The sequence below is a fragment of the Arvicola amphibius genome, chromosome 4 (assembly GCF_903992535.2).
Source record: "Arvicola amphibius chromosome 4, mArvAmp1.2, whole genome shotgun sequence".
In the NCBI taxonomy this organism is placed as follows: domain Eukaryota; kingdom Metazoa; phylum Chordata; class Mammalia; order Rodentia; family Cricetidae; genus Arvicola; species Arvicola amphibius.
In genome coordinates, this window is record NC_052050.1 from 92,596,634 (window position 1) to 92,615,708 (window position 19,075).

General features: G+C 44.0%; 1 protein-coding gene across 2 annotated transcripts in view; it reads right to left on the reverse strand.

Moving 5' to 3' along the window:
- The window catches only part of Adcy9 (adenylate cyclase 9), a 119,953-nt gene that overhangs the window by 32,272 nt on the left and 68,606 nt on the right, over positions 1–19,075 (reverse strand). For both annotated transcript variants that reach the window (XM_038325774.1, XM_038325775.1), the window contains exon 3: positions 1,473–1,663. In XM_038325774.1, coding sequence (XP_038181702.1) covers positions 1,473–1,663 — 191 coding nt within the window. The remainder of the gene's footprint in view (positions 1–1,472; positions 1,664–19,075) is intronic.

The window sequence follows — 19,075 nt, forward strand, 5'->3', positions numbered from 1 at the left end:
ATTATAGACATAAGCCACTATATCCAGCCTATGCAAACTCTAAGCTTATGCACACGCAGCTAGCTTTTAAATCTGCTAAAGAATGCAGGTAAAGTCACAGCAGACCACAGCTGTCACCATATCATCGTACTCTTTTGTTATCTGAAAGCTCCAAACAGCAAAGAATGCTACAAGTATCTTGCTCTCTTTTTAAAAATGGAAACAGCAAATATTTAAAAGTGAAAATAAACGAAGGGGTGAGGAAACACCAGTCAGTAAAATGCCTGCTATGTAAGCACGGGAACCTGAGTTTGATCCTGGCACCCCGTGAAGAACTGGGTCTGGTGAGGAGGTAGGGACGGATACCCGTCTGTCAGTCTGGTCTAACTGGTGAGACCCAGGTACTAGTGAGAAAAGCCTGTTTTTTAAAGTTGGGGGGGGGGGGGAAGCGCGGATGGTTCTTGGGGATAGCAGCAGAGGTTGATCTCCGGCCTCCATGTGGATGCATGCTCACACCAACAGGCAACAGAAGCATCCATGCAAACACACACATACACAGAGACAGACAGACAGAGACACAGAGACAGAATGAATAAAGTAAAAGTAAAAACAAAAACAGTAGGGAAATTAAATCCAATGTGATAATGAAAAACAGCTTACAATGAGAAAAATTTCTTATGCCCAAGGTCGAGTGTGTTAATTCCCCCCCGTAGTTTATTATGACATGTCAGCCCGGTAATATGCACTTCTAGACTACCCCCAGAAAATCTCTATTCTGGTATCAAAATACTAGAATCTTCTTGGCAATGCTCCTTTCTTCAGAGTACTGCACTGCAAGATTTACCCATACCAACACAATCAAAGACAGTCACAGAATTGCCAGTAGTGGTAGTGCAGACCTTTAATCCCAGCACACGGGAGGCAGAGGTAGTCAGATCTCTGAGTTCAAGGCCAGCTTGGTTTACAATGCAAGTTCCAGGATAGCCAGGGCTGCACAGCGAAACCCTGACTTTTATTTTGAAAAAACAAAAACAAAGAAAAACAACAACAACAAAAGAAAGAGAGGGAAGAAAGGAGGGAATAAAAAAAGATAATCACAAAATTGTGGATTTCAAGAGACAGGAGAGTATTTAAGGTGGTATCCAATATAAAATAGATTCCAGCTCTCAGAGCAGATGTGAGGAAATTACCTTTACTGTCATTATCATTATCTTTGAGAGGTCCCCAAAGACACCATAGAGTGGAAAAAAAACTAAAAAAAAGAAAAGTATCTTTATGTGAAGCAGAGAGGAAATGAGGTGTATAAAATGCTAAAGATGCAAGCATATTAAAAATGCACAATGTAACTAACTTTATACTAAACTCTTAAATTATGAAAACTCAATTGAAAGGCATCCTGAGTCATTTGCCATATGGTATTTATTACTTCACGAGTTTTACTGTAGAATTACTACAAAGTTGTAGAAGAGAGAAAGAGAGGAAAAAAAACTAACCTTAAAGTTATCAAAGGTTCTGACAGTCTGTGCCAAGTCATTGACACTCCCTGGCGATGCTGTCCCCTGTCCCCTAGGGCCTGAGGACGCCCGTGAGCCGTCAATGACCTCAAAGCCAGAAAGCAGGGCCTCTGCACAGCTGCAGTGAGACTCCTTGGCTCTCTGGCCCGATATCAGGTATGTCTTCAAACCTATGATGGATAAAAATTACAATCAGCACAGGTGGAAAGCACGGTTGGCTGGGATGCAGCTGGGTCTTGCTCTCTGTGGGTGGAGAACACACTCCTAGAAGGTGGAAGTATGGTGAAAATGGGGGTACCACAGTTTTCCCAGACAGACACAGCCTCAGAGACCATTTGCCTCCACGATGCACCATTTATTTCTATAACGGTTGCACTGAAGAATGGCTGACTACATGCTTTACCTCTGGGAGCTAAAATAAATGTTAGCAGCTCTTCCACGAAGGCATCTTGTGTCTGCTGACTGAAGGAAACAGAAGAGACTGGGGGCTGGCTCCACAGTCTTCGTGGTATGGCTCGGATCTGTAAATACCCATCCCTGATCTCAACACCCGGCAGGTGTTGAGCACAACTGTCCAGCTGTGCTGCAAAGGAAGACACAGGCAGCTTTTCCTGGAGGAGAGCAGCACCTGAACTAGAGAAAAGGCCGAGCAAGCCATGCTGAGCACCCTGTGTGGGCAGCCTATCTCTGCTGCCGCTGTCTTCAAACATGCTTCCGTGCATGTATCCCTGGGGTTGGCTGTGGCTTGGCATTTGGGACACCAGGTCAGTGTTCATTCACCACGTACTTTATCAAACACTTCCTGTCTACAGTGTATTATTAGGGATGCAGAGGGGACAATAAGACAAATCAGCTATGCTAGTGGGATCTCACTGAAAAGGGAGCCCAGATGACAGAGGAGCAGGTGTGATGGTGTTACCACCGTGCAAGGTAAGGAGAGATGGGGTGCTCCAGGAGCATGAGAGAGGCCACCTTGACTGTCCTCTCCAAAACTGGAAGTCTGCTACTATGATGGTATTAAGGGGCAGGGCTACAAGTGGTGGTAAGACCCGGAAGTGCTCCTCCCTCACGGGTGGGTCTGAGACTCTTATAAAGGCTCTACATAGTATTGGTAGCTTTTCCTTCAGCCCTGTGAAGACAGTTCTTCCCTCAGAAGGATACAGTTCTCACCATATCAAATCAGCACTAAGGCCTTGACCTGAAACCTACAAACCTTCAGACTGTGAGATGTAATTTTGTCTTCTTATAAATTACCCAGTCTGTGGTATTCTGTGATGGCAGCACCATTAGACTAAGGCAGAAAACCTCCTGAACAGCAGGTCCTCCAAGAGAGGTCAGCCCAGGTATCCATCCCCAGACACTGAGTATTTCTAGAATAGTCCATGGGGATTCCTCCAACAAAAGAGCCTTTGGCAGGTGTAATCATCAGGTGGTGCTGAGTTTAATATGGCTAGGACTGTATGTGTGGTGTATATAGCATGCATGTGTGGGTATGTGCTGTGTGTGTATAGTATCTGTGGTATATGTAGTGTGTGTGTGGTGTGTGTGGTGTGAGTAGTATGTGTATGGTATGTGCATGTGTAGTATGTGTGTGGTATGTGTTGTGTTGTGTATGTAGTGTATAGTATGTAGTATGTGCCTGTGTATGTGTGTGTGTGTCCCCAGAGTACATCAAGGATGCCAAAGAGAAGCAAGAAGAAAGAATAAGGAAGGGGCTGGTGGAAAAGCCAGCCACGATGCAAAGGGTGGTAGCGATGCTTCTGTCAAGAGCCAATACAAGGATAGGGGTGTGGTGTTTGAAGAGAAGCCCTGAGCATGAGGTTCAGGCTCCATCCCCTCTTAACTATGGGACCTAGTCATCTTATTTTCTCACTTGTGGGGTGAGGCTTAGAAGAAGAGCAGCCCGTGAGACTGGGGTAATTGTCAAGGGTCCACATACGGTCTTTACAGCCATGCTCATATGCCTGATAACGGCAGCTATTATTACCAACGAGGTGTTGGATCTGCCCATCCTCAGGAGCCTCTTTCCTGCTCCTACACAGAAAACAGGCACAGAACTGCTCCAAATCTGTCTCTAACTCAGCTCTTCCTCGGGGAGCTCAGAATGCCAACTTGTAGAGACAATACTGCTCTTGAACAAAAACTGAACCTATGCAGGCATCTAAAGCAAGGGAGTCTGGTAGATAAGTAACTTTTTTATGCTTCAACATGGAGAGCTAAATTTAAAGTGAATCCTGCTGCCCACACTAAAGGAACTCAGCATGAAACAGAAACGTAGGTTTGGCTGTCCACCATGAGAAAAGTTAAAGGCTTGGGCCTCGGGGAAGTCTTAGGCCTGCGAGTTAATGACTTAGTGGATGACCACACTTACAGACCCTGGCATCTGATAGGACTAGAACAGCTCATCTGGGCTGAAAGGCCCAAATAAGGCAGACAAAGTATTTACTTTGTTAAATGTGCATATACAGGAAAATAATTAGTATTATTTCCTGAAAGCTTTCTTGGCACTTCATTTGTGCCCCACCAAAACTCATGTCTTTATCAGCTTCATTTTACAGGGCTGCAGAGAGGGAGCTGCTCCTAATGTGTTCCCACCTAGTGAAAAAAAACTGTACACAGAACGTCACATGGTTCACCTCCTTGAATATTTTCATCACTCCCTTCCACACTGGAGACGGTAGCCTGGACACAGTATAAACTAGGCAAGTGCTTTACCAACTGAGCCATTCCCATTTGTGATACTTAAAATTTATTAAGTAAATTAAAGTAATTAAAATTAGCATACATCAACCATGTACAATGGGTTTCATTATGAACTTGCATACATATATACAGTGTATTTTGGTCATATTTGCCACCATTAGCCTCTCCTGTTCAGCTTCCACTCTTACTGATTCCCTGTATCTTGTGTTGTGTTGTGCTGCATTGCGTTGTACTGTGTTGTATTTTTGGCAGTACAGTGAGTTTAATTAGAGTTGCTTACAATAACATGGGTGAGGAGTTAGTCAAAGAAGCATGGGAAACTAACCAGTTCCTACACAAAAAAAAGGAAATCTCTTTCCCTCTCCCAGGAACCACTAACTGCCTATAGATCCTTGGAGAGAGACAGAGGCTTAGAAAACCCTCTCCCATATTTTTTCCTTTTCAAATTTTAAGACAGGGTCTTAATAAGTTGCTTGGGCTAGATTCAATCTCATTTTGTAGCCCAGCCTCTACCTCCTAAGTAGCTAGAATTCTAGACCCAAATTTCCTTGTGTCTTTTCTGTATGTGTATGTGTGGTGTATACACATAGAGGCCAGAAGAGGACACTGGGCATCCTGTCCTATCTTCATCTACTCTCTTGAGATGAATTCTACCATTGACTCTAAACCTAAGGCAGCAGCAAGCAAGTGCCAACAATCCTGCCTCCACCACCCACTCAGGCTCCACCCCCACAACACTGGGGTTACAGCCACACATAGCTTTTTAGGTGATTGCTAGGAATCTGAACTCCAATCCCCATGATTTCAAAGCAAGCTCTCGTACCCACTGTGCCATCTCTCCACCCCCAAGTACAGTCAGTCCTCTTCACTGTGGATTCTTCATCTACACTGCGGAGCAAAACTATTGTTTCAAAAACTGTATCTCCGGAGCTGGAGAAATGGCTCGGTGTATAAAACGCTTCATTAGGACTGGAGTTCAGATGCCCCAAACCCATGAGAAAGTGAGGTAGATGTGGCAGTTACCTATAATTCCAGCGCTAGGGAGGTAGAGCAAGCGAGCTAACAGGTCTAGCTGATTGATGGCTCTGGGTTCAATTGAGAAATGCTGACTCAATAAATAATTTGGAAGGCTGTGGAAGACATCTAACACCAACTTTAGGCCTTCACATACATGCATGCACAAGCGCTCACATATGAGAACACATATACACATGCAAATACATATACACATGCATATCACATGTGTATACATAAAAAACAAAAGAAAAATTGTTTCTGTATTGAACATATACAGACATATCTTATTTAGGGTTTCTATTACTGTGAAGAGACACCATTAGCATAGCAGTTCTTAACAGGGAAACATTTAATTGGAGCTGGCTTACAGGTTCAGAGGTTTAGTTCATTCTCATCATGGCGGGAAGCATGTCAGTGTGCAGGCAGAATGGTGCTGGAGAAGGAGCTGAGAGTTCTATATCTGGATCACCAGGTAGCAGGAAGAGAGAGCCACTGGGCCTAGATTGAACATTTGACTCAAAACCCACCCCCATGACACACTACTTCAGAAAAGGTTACACCTTCTAACAGGTACCACTCCCTTTGGGGCTATGGGGACCATTTTCATTCAAAACACCACATGACATTTTTCCTTGTCTATTGTTCAGATAATTCTGTGTATCAAATATTTACATAGCATTTACATTATATTAGGTATAATGAGCAATCTAGAGATAAAGTATATAGGACAATGTACGTAGACTATATGAAAATATGACATTTTACATAAGAGACATGAACATATTCATATTTTGGTGTCCACAGGGAATCCTCAAACCAATTGCCCCAGGGTGCCAATGGATGACTGTCATCAATTCTTTGAGGACAAAAACTCTGTCTTGTACATACTGGTGATAGGTTTTAGTGACCAAGTATATGAATGAGTGGCACAGTTCAGTTCAGAAAAGAAGCATCTTCTAACCTGTCTTCTTCATTGGGGCTCTTGTTTGGAAATGAGTTCCTCAGTCACCAGGGCTCTTAGGGACTTGATGGTCAGTGTACCAAAAATAGAAGAAATAAAGAAAAGCCAGGAAAGGGTGTTTAAGATGTGACTTGGCGGGGGGGAGGTAAAAGAACAACATAACAACTGCCTAGAAGCTGATGTCATCACTGATTTAAAACAATAAACACACGAGAAGCAATTAGCTTGGGCTGGCTCATAAACATCCTAAAATGTTTCTTCCCTTTGTCCTGTTTGAAATGGCCAATAAAATGAAAACTATTTATTAAACTAAAATTCAATTGGTCAATAAGAATTAAAAGAATTAACCTATCAAATCACCAAGATCTATTAAGATTTAGATGAAACACTTTTAAACTTTTTAATGCTTCTGGTTAAGAGCAAAAGTTTGGTAAAACATTTTTTTTTCATCTTTTAACAATAAAAGAATTCTATATAGATCAAATTCTTCCACTCCTATGTAAAACTAACTGTGGGAACTAACTTGTGGACTCAATATTTGACGATAAATCACAGGTTGCATTCAATAGTATGTGTATACGGGTAAGATTTTATTTGTAAAATATTTTAAGTTTAAACAATAAAATCAACCTTTTGTCTATATGGTTTAACACCAGGCTTCAGGACCACCACCGACTCTGGAAGATCACACTGAGAATGCCCACAGCAGCCTGCTGGTCCGAGCTCATTCATTCATTTGCTCATCCACTTACCCCACAAACTCAGTACATACGGAGTCCTCACTGAGCCCCATGACCTGGGCTAAGGACTAAAAGGCAGACTCTTCTCTACCTACAGAAACTGAGTCAGGAGAAAATATTGGCCTCAGTTCCCTGTCTTTGAAATTCTATAGCATAGGAATGATGGTACTTCATAGGACAGCTGTGGGCATTAAAGGCTGATGAGGAGTAACTCAAGAAAACCAAGGAAGGGCATGAATGACCAGGCCAGCAGTAAAGGGGAGGACAGCCAGAGTAATATAATCCCCAGGAAGAGGGAAGTCATGGGCCCTAGGCACCTGTTGACTGTATGTTCAGAAGTCATTAAAGGTTTTACAATGAGTCAGCAACAGAAGAAAAATAGAGGCCCAGGGTAACTACTATGGAACACTCTGAGACTCCAGGGCTTAAAGAGCCAGACAACGCTGCTAGTTCAGCCTGCTTAGGAGCAATGTGTCAGTAACCGAAACTAGCAACTAATTTACTGGTGTCTGAGAGGACAAGCCTCCCTGTGTAGCAGCAAAGATATCTGAGCCCGTTTCTACTCCCAGTGATTTAATTATAGAACAGACACGTGGGAAATAGAGTCCAGAAAGAACAGAAATTAAAATTGGGGAAGGGGCAGTGAGGCTCAGGGGTAGAATAATTGCCCTACACGCTCAAGGCTTTGTGTTTCAGACTCAGCACTGTAAATGAATAAGTAAATCAGAGAATATGCAACAGGTAAATAACAGGGAAAACCAAATAAGAGAGTACCTTTAAAAAAGATATAAAGTCACAGGTTCCTCAGGGGAAAAAAAGCCAGTTTCAAAAGGCCATGCTTCCATTTCAGTGAAATGTCCCCTAGAGCAGGGAACTGCATAGAGACAAGGCAGCTGGTGTTGGCCAAGGGCCTGAGGTGATGACAGGATGCACAGGAGAGATGGAGGAATCTTAACGATGAGCTAAACAAACATGAAGGAAGAATGGAGGCCCAGGCTACCTGCTGTGGAATACTATGAGCTAACAGGGCTCTCAGGAGCAGCACTGGCTATGAACCAAGCCTGCTCCAGGGTAACTGCCAGCAGAGAGGTTTCCTTTGTGGAGTGATGAGATCAACTAAAACTATGGTGATGGTTATACCATCTTCAATACACGGAAAGTCACAGACTTGTAGGCTGTAGAGAAACACTCCTCAACAAATCAAAAATGTTTTAAAACAAAAAGAAATAACACTGTGTGAACTCTAACAAGATGTGAGAGCACTAACATTTCAAGAAGAAATAAAGCCAGGAAGAAATATGCATGCTTGAGGATTCAAGGCAAAGCTGGTAAAAGGAAAAAAAGCATTTAAAAGGGGGGGGGGGCTTAGAAACAGATAATGAGGTAGAGCTAGGCTGGAGAAACATACAAATAAGAAATATGGCTAAATAACCTTGAAGAACTGAAAATTCTACATGGCAGGAATTCAAAAGTCTGCGAGAGATTAAACTCAACAAAACAAAACTTGACCTTCACGAGAGATCTCTAAGAATCACCAGATTTGCAGCTCTCACTTTTGCAGTGTAGCCAGAGAGGTGGGGCCCACACCCAGCTGGAGTGTTAGACTGCTGGCACAGCTCCTCCGCAGCCTGTGGGCGCCACACAGCCTCGCTGCCTCACTGTGCTCCCAGCGTGTGGCTCTTCTTCACCCAGGCATGCACTGATGGGCAAGAACGCTTTCTGCTGACTCATGGCTGTGGCTCCTGCACCCACACCTCTGAGGAGCATCTTCATCTGCCCAGGATGGTGACACAGATCCACAGACCAAAGACATGCCGTGTCTTCTGTAAGCTTCAGGTTATACAGAGGGCAAGATAGGATTCTTAAGAACTTGAAGACTCTGTGCGAGTAGCCACACAGAGGCTTCATCACTAGATACTTTGTAGATGTCTACCAGAGTTTCTGGCTTTCGTTCAAACCACACTACAGTTAGAGGGACATGCTTACTGCAAATTTCCCACTTTAAAAATCATCAGGGGTCTCTCTCTTTCTCTGTCTCTCTCTGTCTCTCTGTCTCTCTCTCTCTCTCTCTCTCTGTGTGTGTGTGTGTGTGTGTGTGTGTGTGTGTGTGTGGTCAGTCTGTCTGTCTGTCTATCTGTGTCTCTCTTGGATATTTTGTCTGCAAGTTTATCTGTGTACCATGTAGATACCTGGTACCTGCAGAGGCCAAAAGAGGGTGCCGGAGTTACACATGGTTGTGAACCACCATATGGGTGCTGGGAATTGAGCCCAGGTCCTCTGAAAGAACAGCCAGTGCTCTTAACCACTGAGCCATCTCTCTGGACTGCTGTTCTATCTTTTGATGAGTGTTTTGTGTCACAGATGCTCTAGTGTCGGAAGCAGTTTTTCAGATGGCATTTCCTTGTTTATGGGGCACATGGCAGAGTCCCCAACCATTTATTTGTTTGTTTGAGTTAGATGACTACACTGACCCAGGCTCTATAACTGAGCTACATTCCCTAGCCATCATTATACTTTTTCTGACAAACTCTCTGTAGTTGAGGCAGGCCTTAGAGTTGCAATCCTCCCGCTCAGCCTTCCAAATGCAGGAATCACAGGCACCAGTTTAGTTCCAAACCCTTTTCTTTGTCGGCACCCCCAAGATCTCCAATTTCATTTGCGCAGCAGCAGCAACCTTTCATTTTCTCTCTTCTCAGGAGAATCAAAACTGTGTGGCAGATTTGCAATAACCTTCAAAATGTTGCTTGCACACTTATACGAAGTTGATCCTGGCCAAGGGAAGGCCAGGGAGTGGGGATACACCTTCCCACTGCACAGTACAGGATGTCATTTATGTCTGAGGAAAATCACAACGGTTGTAGACTCATGCACAGGCAGAAAGCATAAGCAAGGTGGTGGGAGTGAGCGCCCTTGGAGGAGAGGACAGGAGAAGGGGTGTGTGGCTGGGCACCCTGACATACTCAGCTTACAGAACACATTGACAGGGACAGACCTCACTCAAGAGAGGGGCTGGAGGAGTTCTCAGGGGCTCCCTGACCACATGGTGGCAACTGAACTCCACTCCAGACCCTGGAAGAGCCACCGCTGAGAGACGGAAATGGGCAGAAGTCCAGGAAGGAAGGTTCCAGAGGAGAGGCACTGGCCCCAAGGATGACACTGAGTACGCAGTTAAGTTAGTGCCACAGGAAAGTAAACTCTATTTAAAACTGGGCTTGGCTCTGTTAACGCAAATCACAGTGTATACCAACATACAACTGGGGCCCAGCATAACAGGAAACATTCACTTTCTATATTATTACATATTTTGTTTATCTGTATTATGTTTTAAAAGAACATAAATTCCATGTGGTGGCTTACACCTCTAATCCCAGTACCCCAGACTCAAATATGGGAAGTTGAAGGTTATCCTTGGCCATGTAGGGAAGTTTAAGAACAGCCCAACCTAAATAATACTGTTTCAAAAGAAAGGGAATGGGGAGAGGGCAGAGGAAGAGAGAGGAAGGGAGGAGAAAGGAGGAGCCTACCTGGGCTACAGAATTCCAGGCCAGTACAATATAAAACCTGGTAAAGAGGAGGCGGGGGTGTGTGTGTGTGTGTGTGTGTGTGTGTGTGTGTGTCAAGCTGAATTTGTTGCAGAATATTTTAGACAAAAAAATGTGTTAAGAAAAGTAAACTGAAGAGTTGTGCTCCCACTGACCTGAGGGAGAGCTGCCACCCACCCTGTTCAAGCCCTGTCCCCAGGCTCTTACTGGGTACACACTCTCCTAACAATACAGAGCATGAAACACCCTTTAAACTCAGAGGAGGCAGTGGTGAGATGACTCAGCAGATGAAAGCAAGTCTGGTGACCCACAAACATCCCAGGATCACAGTAGAAGGAGAGAAATGACCTTGAGAGTTGGCCTCTGACTTCTACCTGGCTGCACACACACACACACACACACACACACACACACACGTACTACTACTAAAAACAATAACTCGCGTGAAGGACATCACTTTATAGCACTTTTTCTAGAAGTTGCTGTTTCTGTGAAGCATTCTCTTTGAGATTTGATCATATTGGTAAATGTGATCATGCTCACCATTTTTCAGATTTTGAGGTTTCCCACTGAATAAATGTTCTACAATTTGAAAAAGAACGTGTAGAGTTAACTGCCACCAACTCTGAACTCCTAAGTCTTAGTTAAAAAAAAAGAAAAGAACTATGCCAAGCATGCAAGCATGAAGGTGCACACCTGCAATCCTGGCACATGGGAGATGGGCAGGGGGATTAATAATAAAATCATTTTAAAAAACAATATATGATAATAGGATTAAAATATACAAAGTGCCACTGGGAGAACTGTCTGGACTATATAGCTCCAGGCCAGCACAATCTCAGGCCTAAAAGGAGTTCAGACAGAGAGCTTGTGCTGTCTGTTGAGGCTGATGGGCCCAAATCTGCCATCATAAAGAAAAGAGAAAGGGCCATAGAAATAACCCAAGACCAGGCTGACTCGTGATGCCAGGTCAGAGGTAAGTATGGCCCCAAAACTTCAGCCACATGGAACTTAGTGCTGGAGCCAGAGGAGGAACTTCTAGAAGGTCTCAGAAATGAAGTGGGCTTCTATTAAATGCCCTGAATAGAAGCAAGGAACAAAATGATGCATGGGGAGGTCAGTTGGCTGGATGGAGCAGTTTTGTTGTTGTTGTTGTTGTTGTTTAAGCAATTTAAACTTTAAGTAGCTGCACAGGGCTGTCGGCTACCATTGTGATCAGAAAGTCCACCTCAGCCTCTCACCACTAGAGTGCAGTGACTGGAAGCAGCTCTTCTTACCCTTCCTAAACAGCCACTGGGTGGTTAAAACTCCAACAGAGAACGGGTCGGGTAAGAAAGATAACTAAATATGAACTCTCGTTATAGAGCACCAGGGGTCAATAATACATGGTAGACATCTCCATGTGAAGCAACAATGGTCACTTGAGAAAGACAGGACAGATCCACACAGCGGCAGGTAACCTAAGGAAAGGGGCCGGAAGTACTAGGAACATGTGCATATCTTTAGAAAATCTTAAATGAGATGAAAATTTGCTTTTGAAATGTATTTCATGGGCTGGAGAGACAGCTCAGCAGTTAAGAGCACTGACTGCTCCTCAGAGGACCCAGGTTCAATTCCCAGCAACCACATGGTGGCTCACAACTGTCTGTCACTCCAGTTCCAGGTGAAATGACACTTTTTTCTGGTCTCCAAGGGCACCAGGCACACATATGGTACACAGGTAAAACGCTCATACATATAAAACATATCTAAAAGATTTCTAACATAATCCAGAATCTGTATCTATGTAGCTTGACCTGGACACAATATTCTCAAAAAATGTTTTTGATATGAATACTTGTTAAATATACTATGCTTTCCCCTTCAATAAATAACCTAAATTTTACTATTTGATCCCTCAAACTAATTGTGACACAAGCACCTGAGCTCACTGCTTTTTCATGCCCATTACAAATGACACATGCATTTCAACATGCCACTGCACAAATGGCCATGTTGGGGCCCTCTGACACTGTGGAGCCTGAATGTTTGACTAGGCACATGGCCACGATGCTAATAGGATTGTGCCTGGAGAACGTGCTCCAGGAAAGGTCTACTGCACTGTTGTTTGCACTGAGCCTTTACTCCCAGCAAGCTGAGAAAGCAGAGAGAATCCAACTTGGGTCATCTCAGCTCCCCCTGAACCCCACTATCTCCAAGGTTATCCCACTGTTCCTCCTATTAGCCACCAGGACGGTGAGCGCAGTATAAATCTGTGTCGTGACTCCATGCTCTCCCTAGTCTGCAATGGCCCTAGTCGGCTCATCTATTCAAATGTTTTGCGCCCAGTTAGTGGAACTATTCGGCAAGGATAAGGCAGTATGGCCTTGCTAGAGAAGGTGCGTTACTGAAGGTGGGCACTGAGGTTTCAAAAGCACATGCCATTCCTAGTGTGTGTGTGTGTGTGTGTGTGTGTGTGTGTGTGTGTGTGGTTTCAAAAGCACATGCCATTCCGTGTGTGTGTCTGTCTGTCTGACTTCTCTCCTCTCCCCCTCTCTGCCTACTAGTTATGTCTTAAGATGTAAGCTTTCAACTGTTGTTTCATTGCCACGCCTGACTGCCTGACTCCCTCCATGACAGTCATAGACACACCCTCTGAAACTGTAAGACCACAATAAACTCTTTCTTCTACAGGCTACCCTGGTCATGGTAAACAGGAATGTGGATGACAATATCTGGTCCCCAAGTCCCCCAGATCAGAAGTCCCTGTATTACAGTATCTGCTCAGTTTCTATAGTCCTTACATGATGAGACCTCCACATAGAGGATCCAGTATAAGGCTCTGACCCCTTGGGGGCACATCATAGGATCCCTGTGAGGGTCTCTGGAATATTTTAAATTCCCTTGAACAGCCATAGTAACACCTTCTGGAAGCAAGGCCAAGCCACAGATCCTCAACTCTAGCAGACCCAGCGACTCCTTTTCATTAAACATTTATTATCTTTACCACATACTTAAATTGTAATGTCCTCTTTCCAAACTGAAAATAAAATTAAATTTATAGACAGCATAACCTTTAATCACTGAGACCATCAAAAACATTTCTAGCAAATTTCCCAAATGCCTCCTCTGCACAGCCTCTAGTCAGCTTCCCTCAGACATAGCCGTGAGTGTTCTCAGGGGCGGTAGTCTTAAGAGTGGCTGAAATCTGGAGAGAGCAGTGCACACATGTAATTCTACCACTTGGGAGGTAGAGACAGGAGGATCAGGAGTTCAAAGCCAAGCACAGCTTCTTGGCAAGTTCCAGGCCAGCCAGCACTATAAAACAAGACCCTGTCTCATAGAAACAAAACTGAAACAAACACAAAAAGCATTCCACAGTTCTATTCATGTGTAAATGTGTGTGAAAACATGTTTATGAGAATATGTGTCTGTGTATATAAGTACATACATATTGAACTGCAGACCATTTTTAAAATAGAAATATTAACTCTTATCTTGTTCATTACTTTAGTAAATAGTAAGTTTTTAGAACCTATTCAAATGAAAGTGCTAATGTCTAGGTCACCAAAATCACAGATGTAACCATCCTACTTCCAGTCTGGCAGAAATGGGCCTGAGAAATTGACACTCAGAAATTACAAGGGAGGTGGATTTGGCAATGGGTCTGAGGGGCAACCAGTGGGACAAATATAAGCAGAAACACAACATGCAAAGGCATCCAGGAGGGTGGAAAAAAATCAAGATGGGAACAGATCACTAGGTCAAATGCTTCTAGAAAGAAGGCGCTCTGAAAAGTGAGTGTGGACAAGCAGGAAGCAGTCAGGGGCCGTGGAGCAGAGAGTGCTGTGCAGGAAAGGCACAGGCAGACTGGCGGGCTGGCCTGATGAAGGAAATGTGGAATACTGCGCGTGTCATGAAGGACAGCAGCAGAATGGAGTGGCAGGGCAGCCTGGGAGGACCAATGCAGCGAGAAGGCTCAAGGGAAGGGAAGATTACACGTGCAGAGAGAGACATCAAAGGGGTAATGTGGAATGGAGGAGAGAGGATCTAACCCTGCCAAGACTGAGCAGCAGCAGGATTACATAACGCCCATAAAAACGGAAAGGAAAAGAAACCCTAAGTGCTCCGCCCATCTGTGGGCTTTAGGACAAGGTTTTGCTTAGCTTGGTAGAGTGTGACAAGAAGTTCATACCACTGATGTAGGGACAAAGCCTCCACAAGCTCTCATGGGAACTACCTCATGGAGAGTTTAGTTTGCATTTCAGAATGACTGATACATGATATCCCAAGGCTCCCTCTGGAATAAAGGCTCTCTAAAGAAAGAGTCTAGGTTCTTCCAGATGAATATGCTGCCAGCAGATGACAGTGGGAACTAGCTATTTTAGAGCTACCCAGCAGACAAAGAGACAGCCAAGGCAGCAGATAGGCAGCGATGTAGGGAGTGAGTGGATGTGCAACTGAGGAAGCAGACGGATTGATACGTCAGGGAATCGGCTCACGGGCACAACCGAGGAAGCAGCCAGAGTGATCCGTCAGGAAAGCGGTTCACGGGCTCAGGCCCATGTCACAGGTAAAACAGAGAGTGTTCAGGAAGTAGAGTGATAGTATGTAATCATTCCCACAATAAGAGATCTAATAACTCCATTTTTTATAAAGCAAAGAACTGAATAGATTTCCTCAAAGATGCCCATTTGGCCCAAAAGTGTATGCATGTGAAAAGTTGCTCAACATATTAGTCAGCAAGAATATGCAAATCAAACTACACTGAGCCTGTCATGAGAAACCTAGCTAACTGCTCATCCCTAAATGACATCACAGACTAGAGAGCCTACAACCACCACTTTACTAACCCAGCATAATCCCTAAGAACAGTCTGAACATTTGTCCTGATACCACAGATCAGTGTAGTCTTTAACCCCTCATCAAGGAAACTTCTTTTCGAGATAGATAAAGGCCAGTATAGAAAACCACAATCGATCCAAACGTAGAGCTGGGAAGCTCAATCCCAATGAAACATCTACAAAACAATCCCGCATAGGGATCATTGTGGAAAGGGGACAGAAATACTGAAAGAGTCAAAGGATCAACGAGTTTGCTGTGAGACTGTGTCTCCTAGGAACATCAGAATCTACACTCATAAGTCTCACCAACATGGCTACCTAAACATGAGCTGAACAAAAATGACATCAATAGACATTCCAACATGGATGAGGAAAAGTCCACAAGGCCTGAACTCTACACAAAGAACTATAGACAGCTAAGGATGCTGAAAGCGGGAGAAATAGTCTTCCCCAGGGAAGAGCACACCAACTGGTTATCCAATACTAAATGGTCAGCCCTGAAAACATACATGTAAGTAGCATTATGCAAACTGAGCCGATTATATATATAACAATTAAAAAGAGGTCATGCATTTTAAAGAGAGCAAGGAGAGGTATATGGGAAGGTATAGAAAAAGGAAAGGGAAGATATTATAATTACATCTTAATCTCAAACATTAAAAAAAATAAAACAACAACAATGAGAGCCAGGCATGGTGGCACACGCCTTTAATCCCAGCACTCGGGAGGCAGAGGCAGGCGGATCTCTGTGAGTTCGAGGCCAGCCTGGTCTACGGAAGAAGTTCTAGGAGAACCAGAGCTGTTGCACAGAGACACTCTGTTTTGAAAAGCAAACAAACAAAACTACAATGATGAGCGGGCAAGATGGCTCCGTGGGTAAGCTACCCACGTCTAGGACCTGAGCTCAAGCCCAGGATCCGTGTGGTAGAAGAGGACTGAGGCTCACAAGTTGTCCTCTGACCATATAATGTGTCCCCCACAAAAATAAACAGGGTGCTGAAGGAATGGTTCAGCGCTTCACAGCACTTGTTGCTTTTACAAAGGACCCAGGTTTGGTTCCCAGTGCTTACATGGTGGCTCACAACCATCTGTACGTCCAGGGGATCTGATGACCTCTTCTGACCTCAGAGGGCATCAGGGACACATGTTGTGCACAGACATAAATGCAGGTCAAGCCCTCTTACACATACAAAATAAAACTTTCAAAAAATTTAAAATAATGAGTAAATAAGTAAATGCTTCCACCCACTAAGAGGGGAACAATCAAAAACAAAGATGATGGCAAGTAAGGGTAAGGAAAAACAGAAATCTGCTTTGCTGCTGAGGCTTCACGATGCAGCTCCCACAAGAAGCAGTCTGGCAGGCCCTCCAAACGCTAAACACAGAGTTGCAATGTGACCCAGGAATTCCACTCTTAGGTAGATGCCTCATTCACAGAGTACGTGTAAGCGAATGTTCATAACAAACAGAAATGATCCGATGGTCCACCAACCAGTGGCATAGCCACACATGAAACCTGGTTCAGCCAAAGGAATAAAGCAGTGACAGATGTTACAACATAGCGAACCTTGAAAACAGACCCAAAAGGTCACACAGGGTATGGTTCCGTTGACGTAAACATCCTCAAGAGCAGTGGGGGAGGCTTTTACAGGCTTCCAGTACCCTCACAAAGTCACGGTAATGAGGACAGTGGGATACAGACACAGGACAAACATAGACATTGTCTCACAATAAAGCTTCCTTCTGGAGCTTGAGGAAAGGGTGGCTCTGAGAACAGAATCCGGATCAGAGTGACACACACCTTTTGTTGCTGCCAGTTCTACTATGCATAGAAGTCCTACAACAATCATTTCGGAAATGCAAATTAAAACCCCATGAGCTTTCACCATATACCTTTTAGCATCAAGTCCTTGCAGGTCTCCGGGGTAACGGAAACTGTCATGGAAATGAGGTATGACAAGGTAAAATGGGATCACCACCATGAAGAACCTGCAACTCTAACCCCAGTGACCTCAACCCTGGATATTCTCCTGTGAGAAGTTAAACTTGGTATTAACACCAGTGTTTACAGCAGCTCTATCCACAGCTGCCCAAACCTGGAAACAGCTCTACCAGCCATCCCGTGGGTAGGCGGATAAACACTATGGCTAGCTATTCACACAATGAAACACTGTTCAAATACAAGGAATGTGCTACAGATAGACCTAACAATTAGGATGAATCTCTCAGGAAGGAAACATGTCATGAAAGCCAAGCACCATATGCCTTCGTCTCAATGATGTGTCCCTAAAAGGAGAGGCCCAGAAATCTCCTTGTCACAAGGAAAGATTTCTGAGGAGTGATGGAACTGCTCGGTATCCTAACTGCACTTGGGCCATAAAATCTATACCTGTATCAAAACCCACAGAACTGTGTTCCAAGAGAAACAAAGCACTTTACAAAAGATAATTTGCAAAATAAAATTATATGACCACAGCCATACAAGTCGCTACTCATGAGAAGTTAAAGTACCTATGTAAACTAAGCCTGTGTGGTGTTCAGACTAGCTTTATTTGTTGGGCCAAGATGTGGAAGCAGTCCAAATGTGCAGCAGCTGGGGAACAGACAAACTGTGGTACATCCACACCACAGAACTGACTCAGAAGGAAGGAACTAGATGATCCACGGCACAGCACGGAGGGACCTCACACTCAAAATGGTAAGTAGACGAAATCAGATGAAAAAGGCCACACACACTGTATCACTCTGGTTACAAGAAATGCCTAGAAAAGACAAACGTATAGACAAAAAGTAGACTTGAGGCTTGGCACTAGCGGCAGGTACTCCTGATGATGAACGGAATAGCCTGGTGGGTAACGAGAATGTTTTCAAACACCTCTCTAGACTGTCTGCAAATAGGGGCACTGCACACATATTAACAGTGGGGTTTTATGGTGTGCAGATGGTACCGTAATAAAACTGTTAGAGACAGTGTTTAGGTAAGTAGTTATCTCTGTTTGTTTTCATGCAAACTTGCCCCTGCCTCACAATGCACGCACGTGTACACACACAAACACACACACACACACACACACACACACACATCAATTTCATGTGGATTACAAACATACATGTGAAAAGCTAAGCAAGAAAACATTTAGGAAGCACAAGAAAGGAATTTTATGACCTTAGAAGTAGGCACAGAAAATACAGAGCCATTAAGAAAAAGAATAACAAACCTAGGTTAGATTTTATGCCAATTGCCAATATTTGACCAAATGACCCATAAAACAGCAATTTCATAGTAAAAAGGAAAGGGCAATATGAGAGAAGAATCATGCTTCGCATACAATTCAGCCTAAATTTAAGAAAGAACTCCTTAAAACCAATGAGAAAACAAAGGCAGGCCACTGTGGGGAAATATGCAAACCTGAACAATCACAAGGGAGCAAACCCAGTCGCAAGAGCCAACTGACTGTGAAAAGGCACTCAGCCAGAGAAGTGCCATCCACCAGAGTGGCTAAGATTAGCTCTAGGAGCAGGTGGGGCCGTGGAGGCTCGCAGACCTCGTGGCTGGGCATATCAGCGGTAAAGAGATTGGTAGAAAAACCTGAAACTGTCTACTGGAATGGAAGATGCTCATATTCCACAGCACAACAATTCCTCTCCTGGCCATGCAGGGGAGGATGAGCCAGGATGCTATAAATGAACTTTCACAGGAACTCTGCAAAAGCCAAAAATGGACAAAACCCAAACATCCACACAGACTAAGATGGGATGATTATGTTGCGGTCAGAGAATACACTACAGCGTGAAA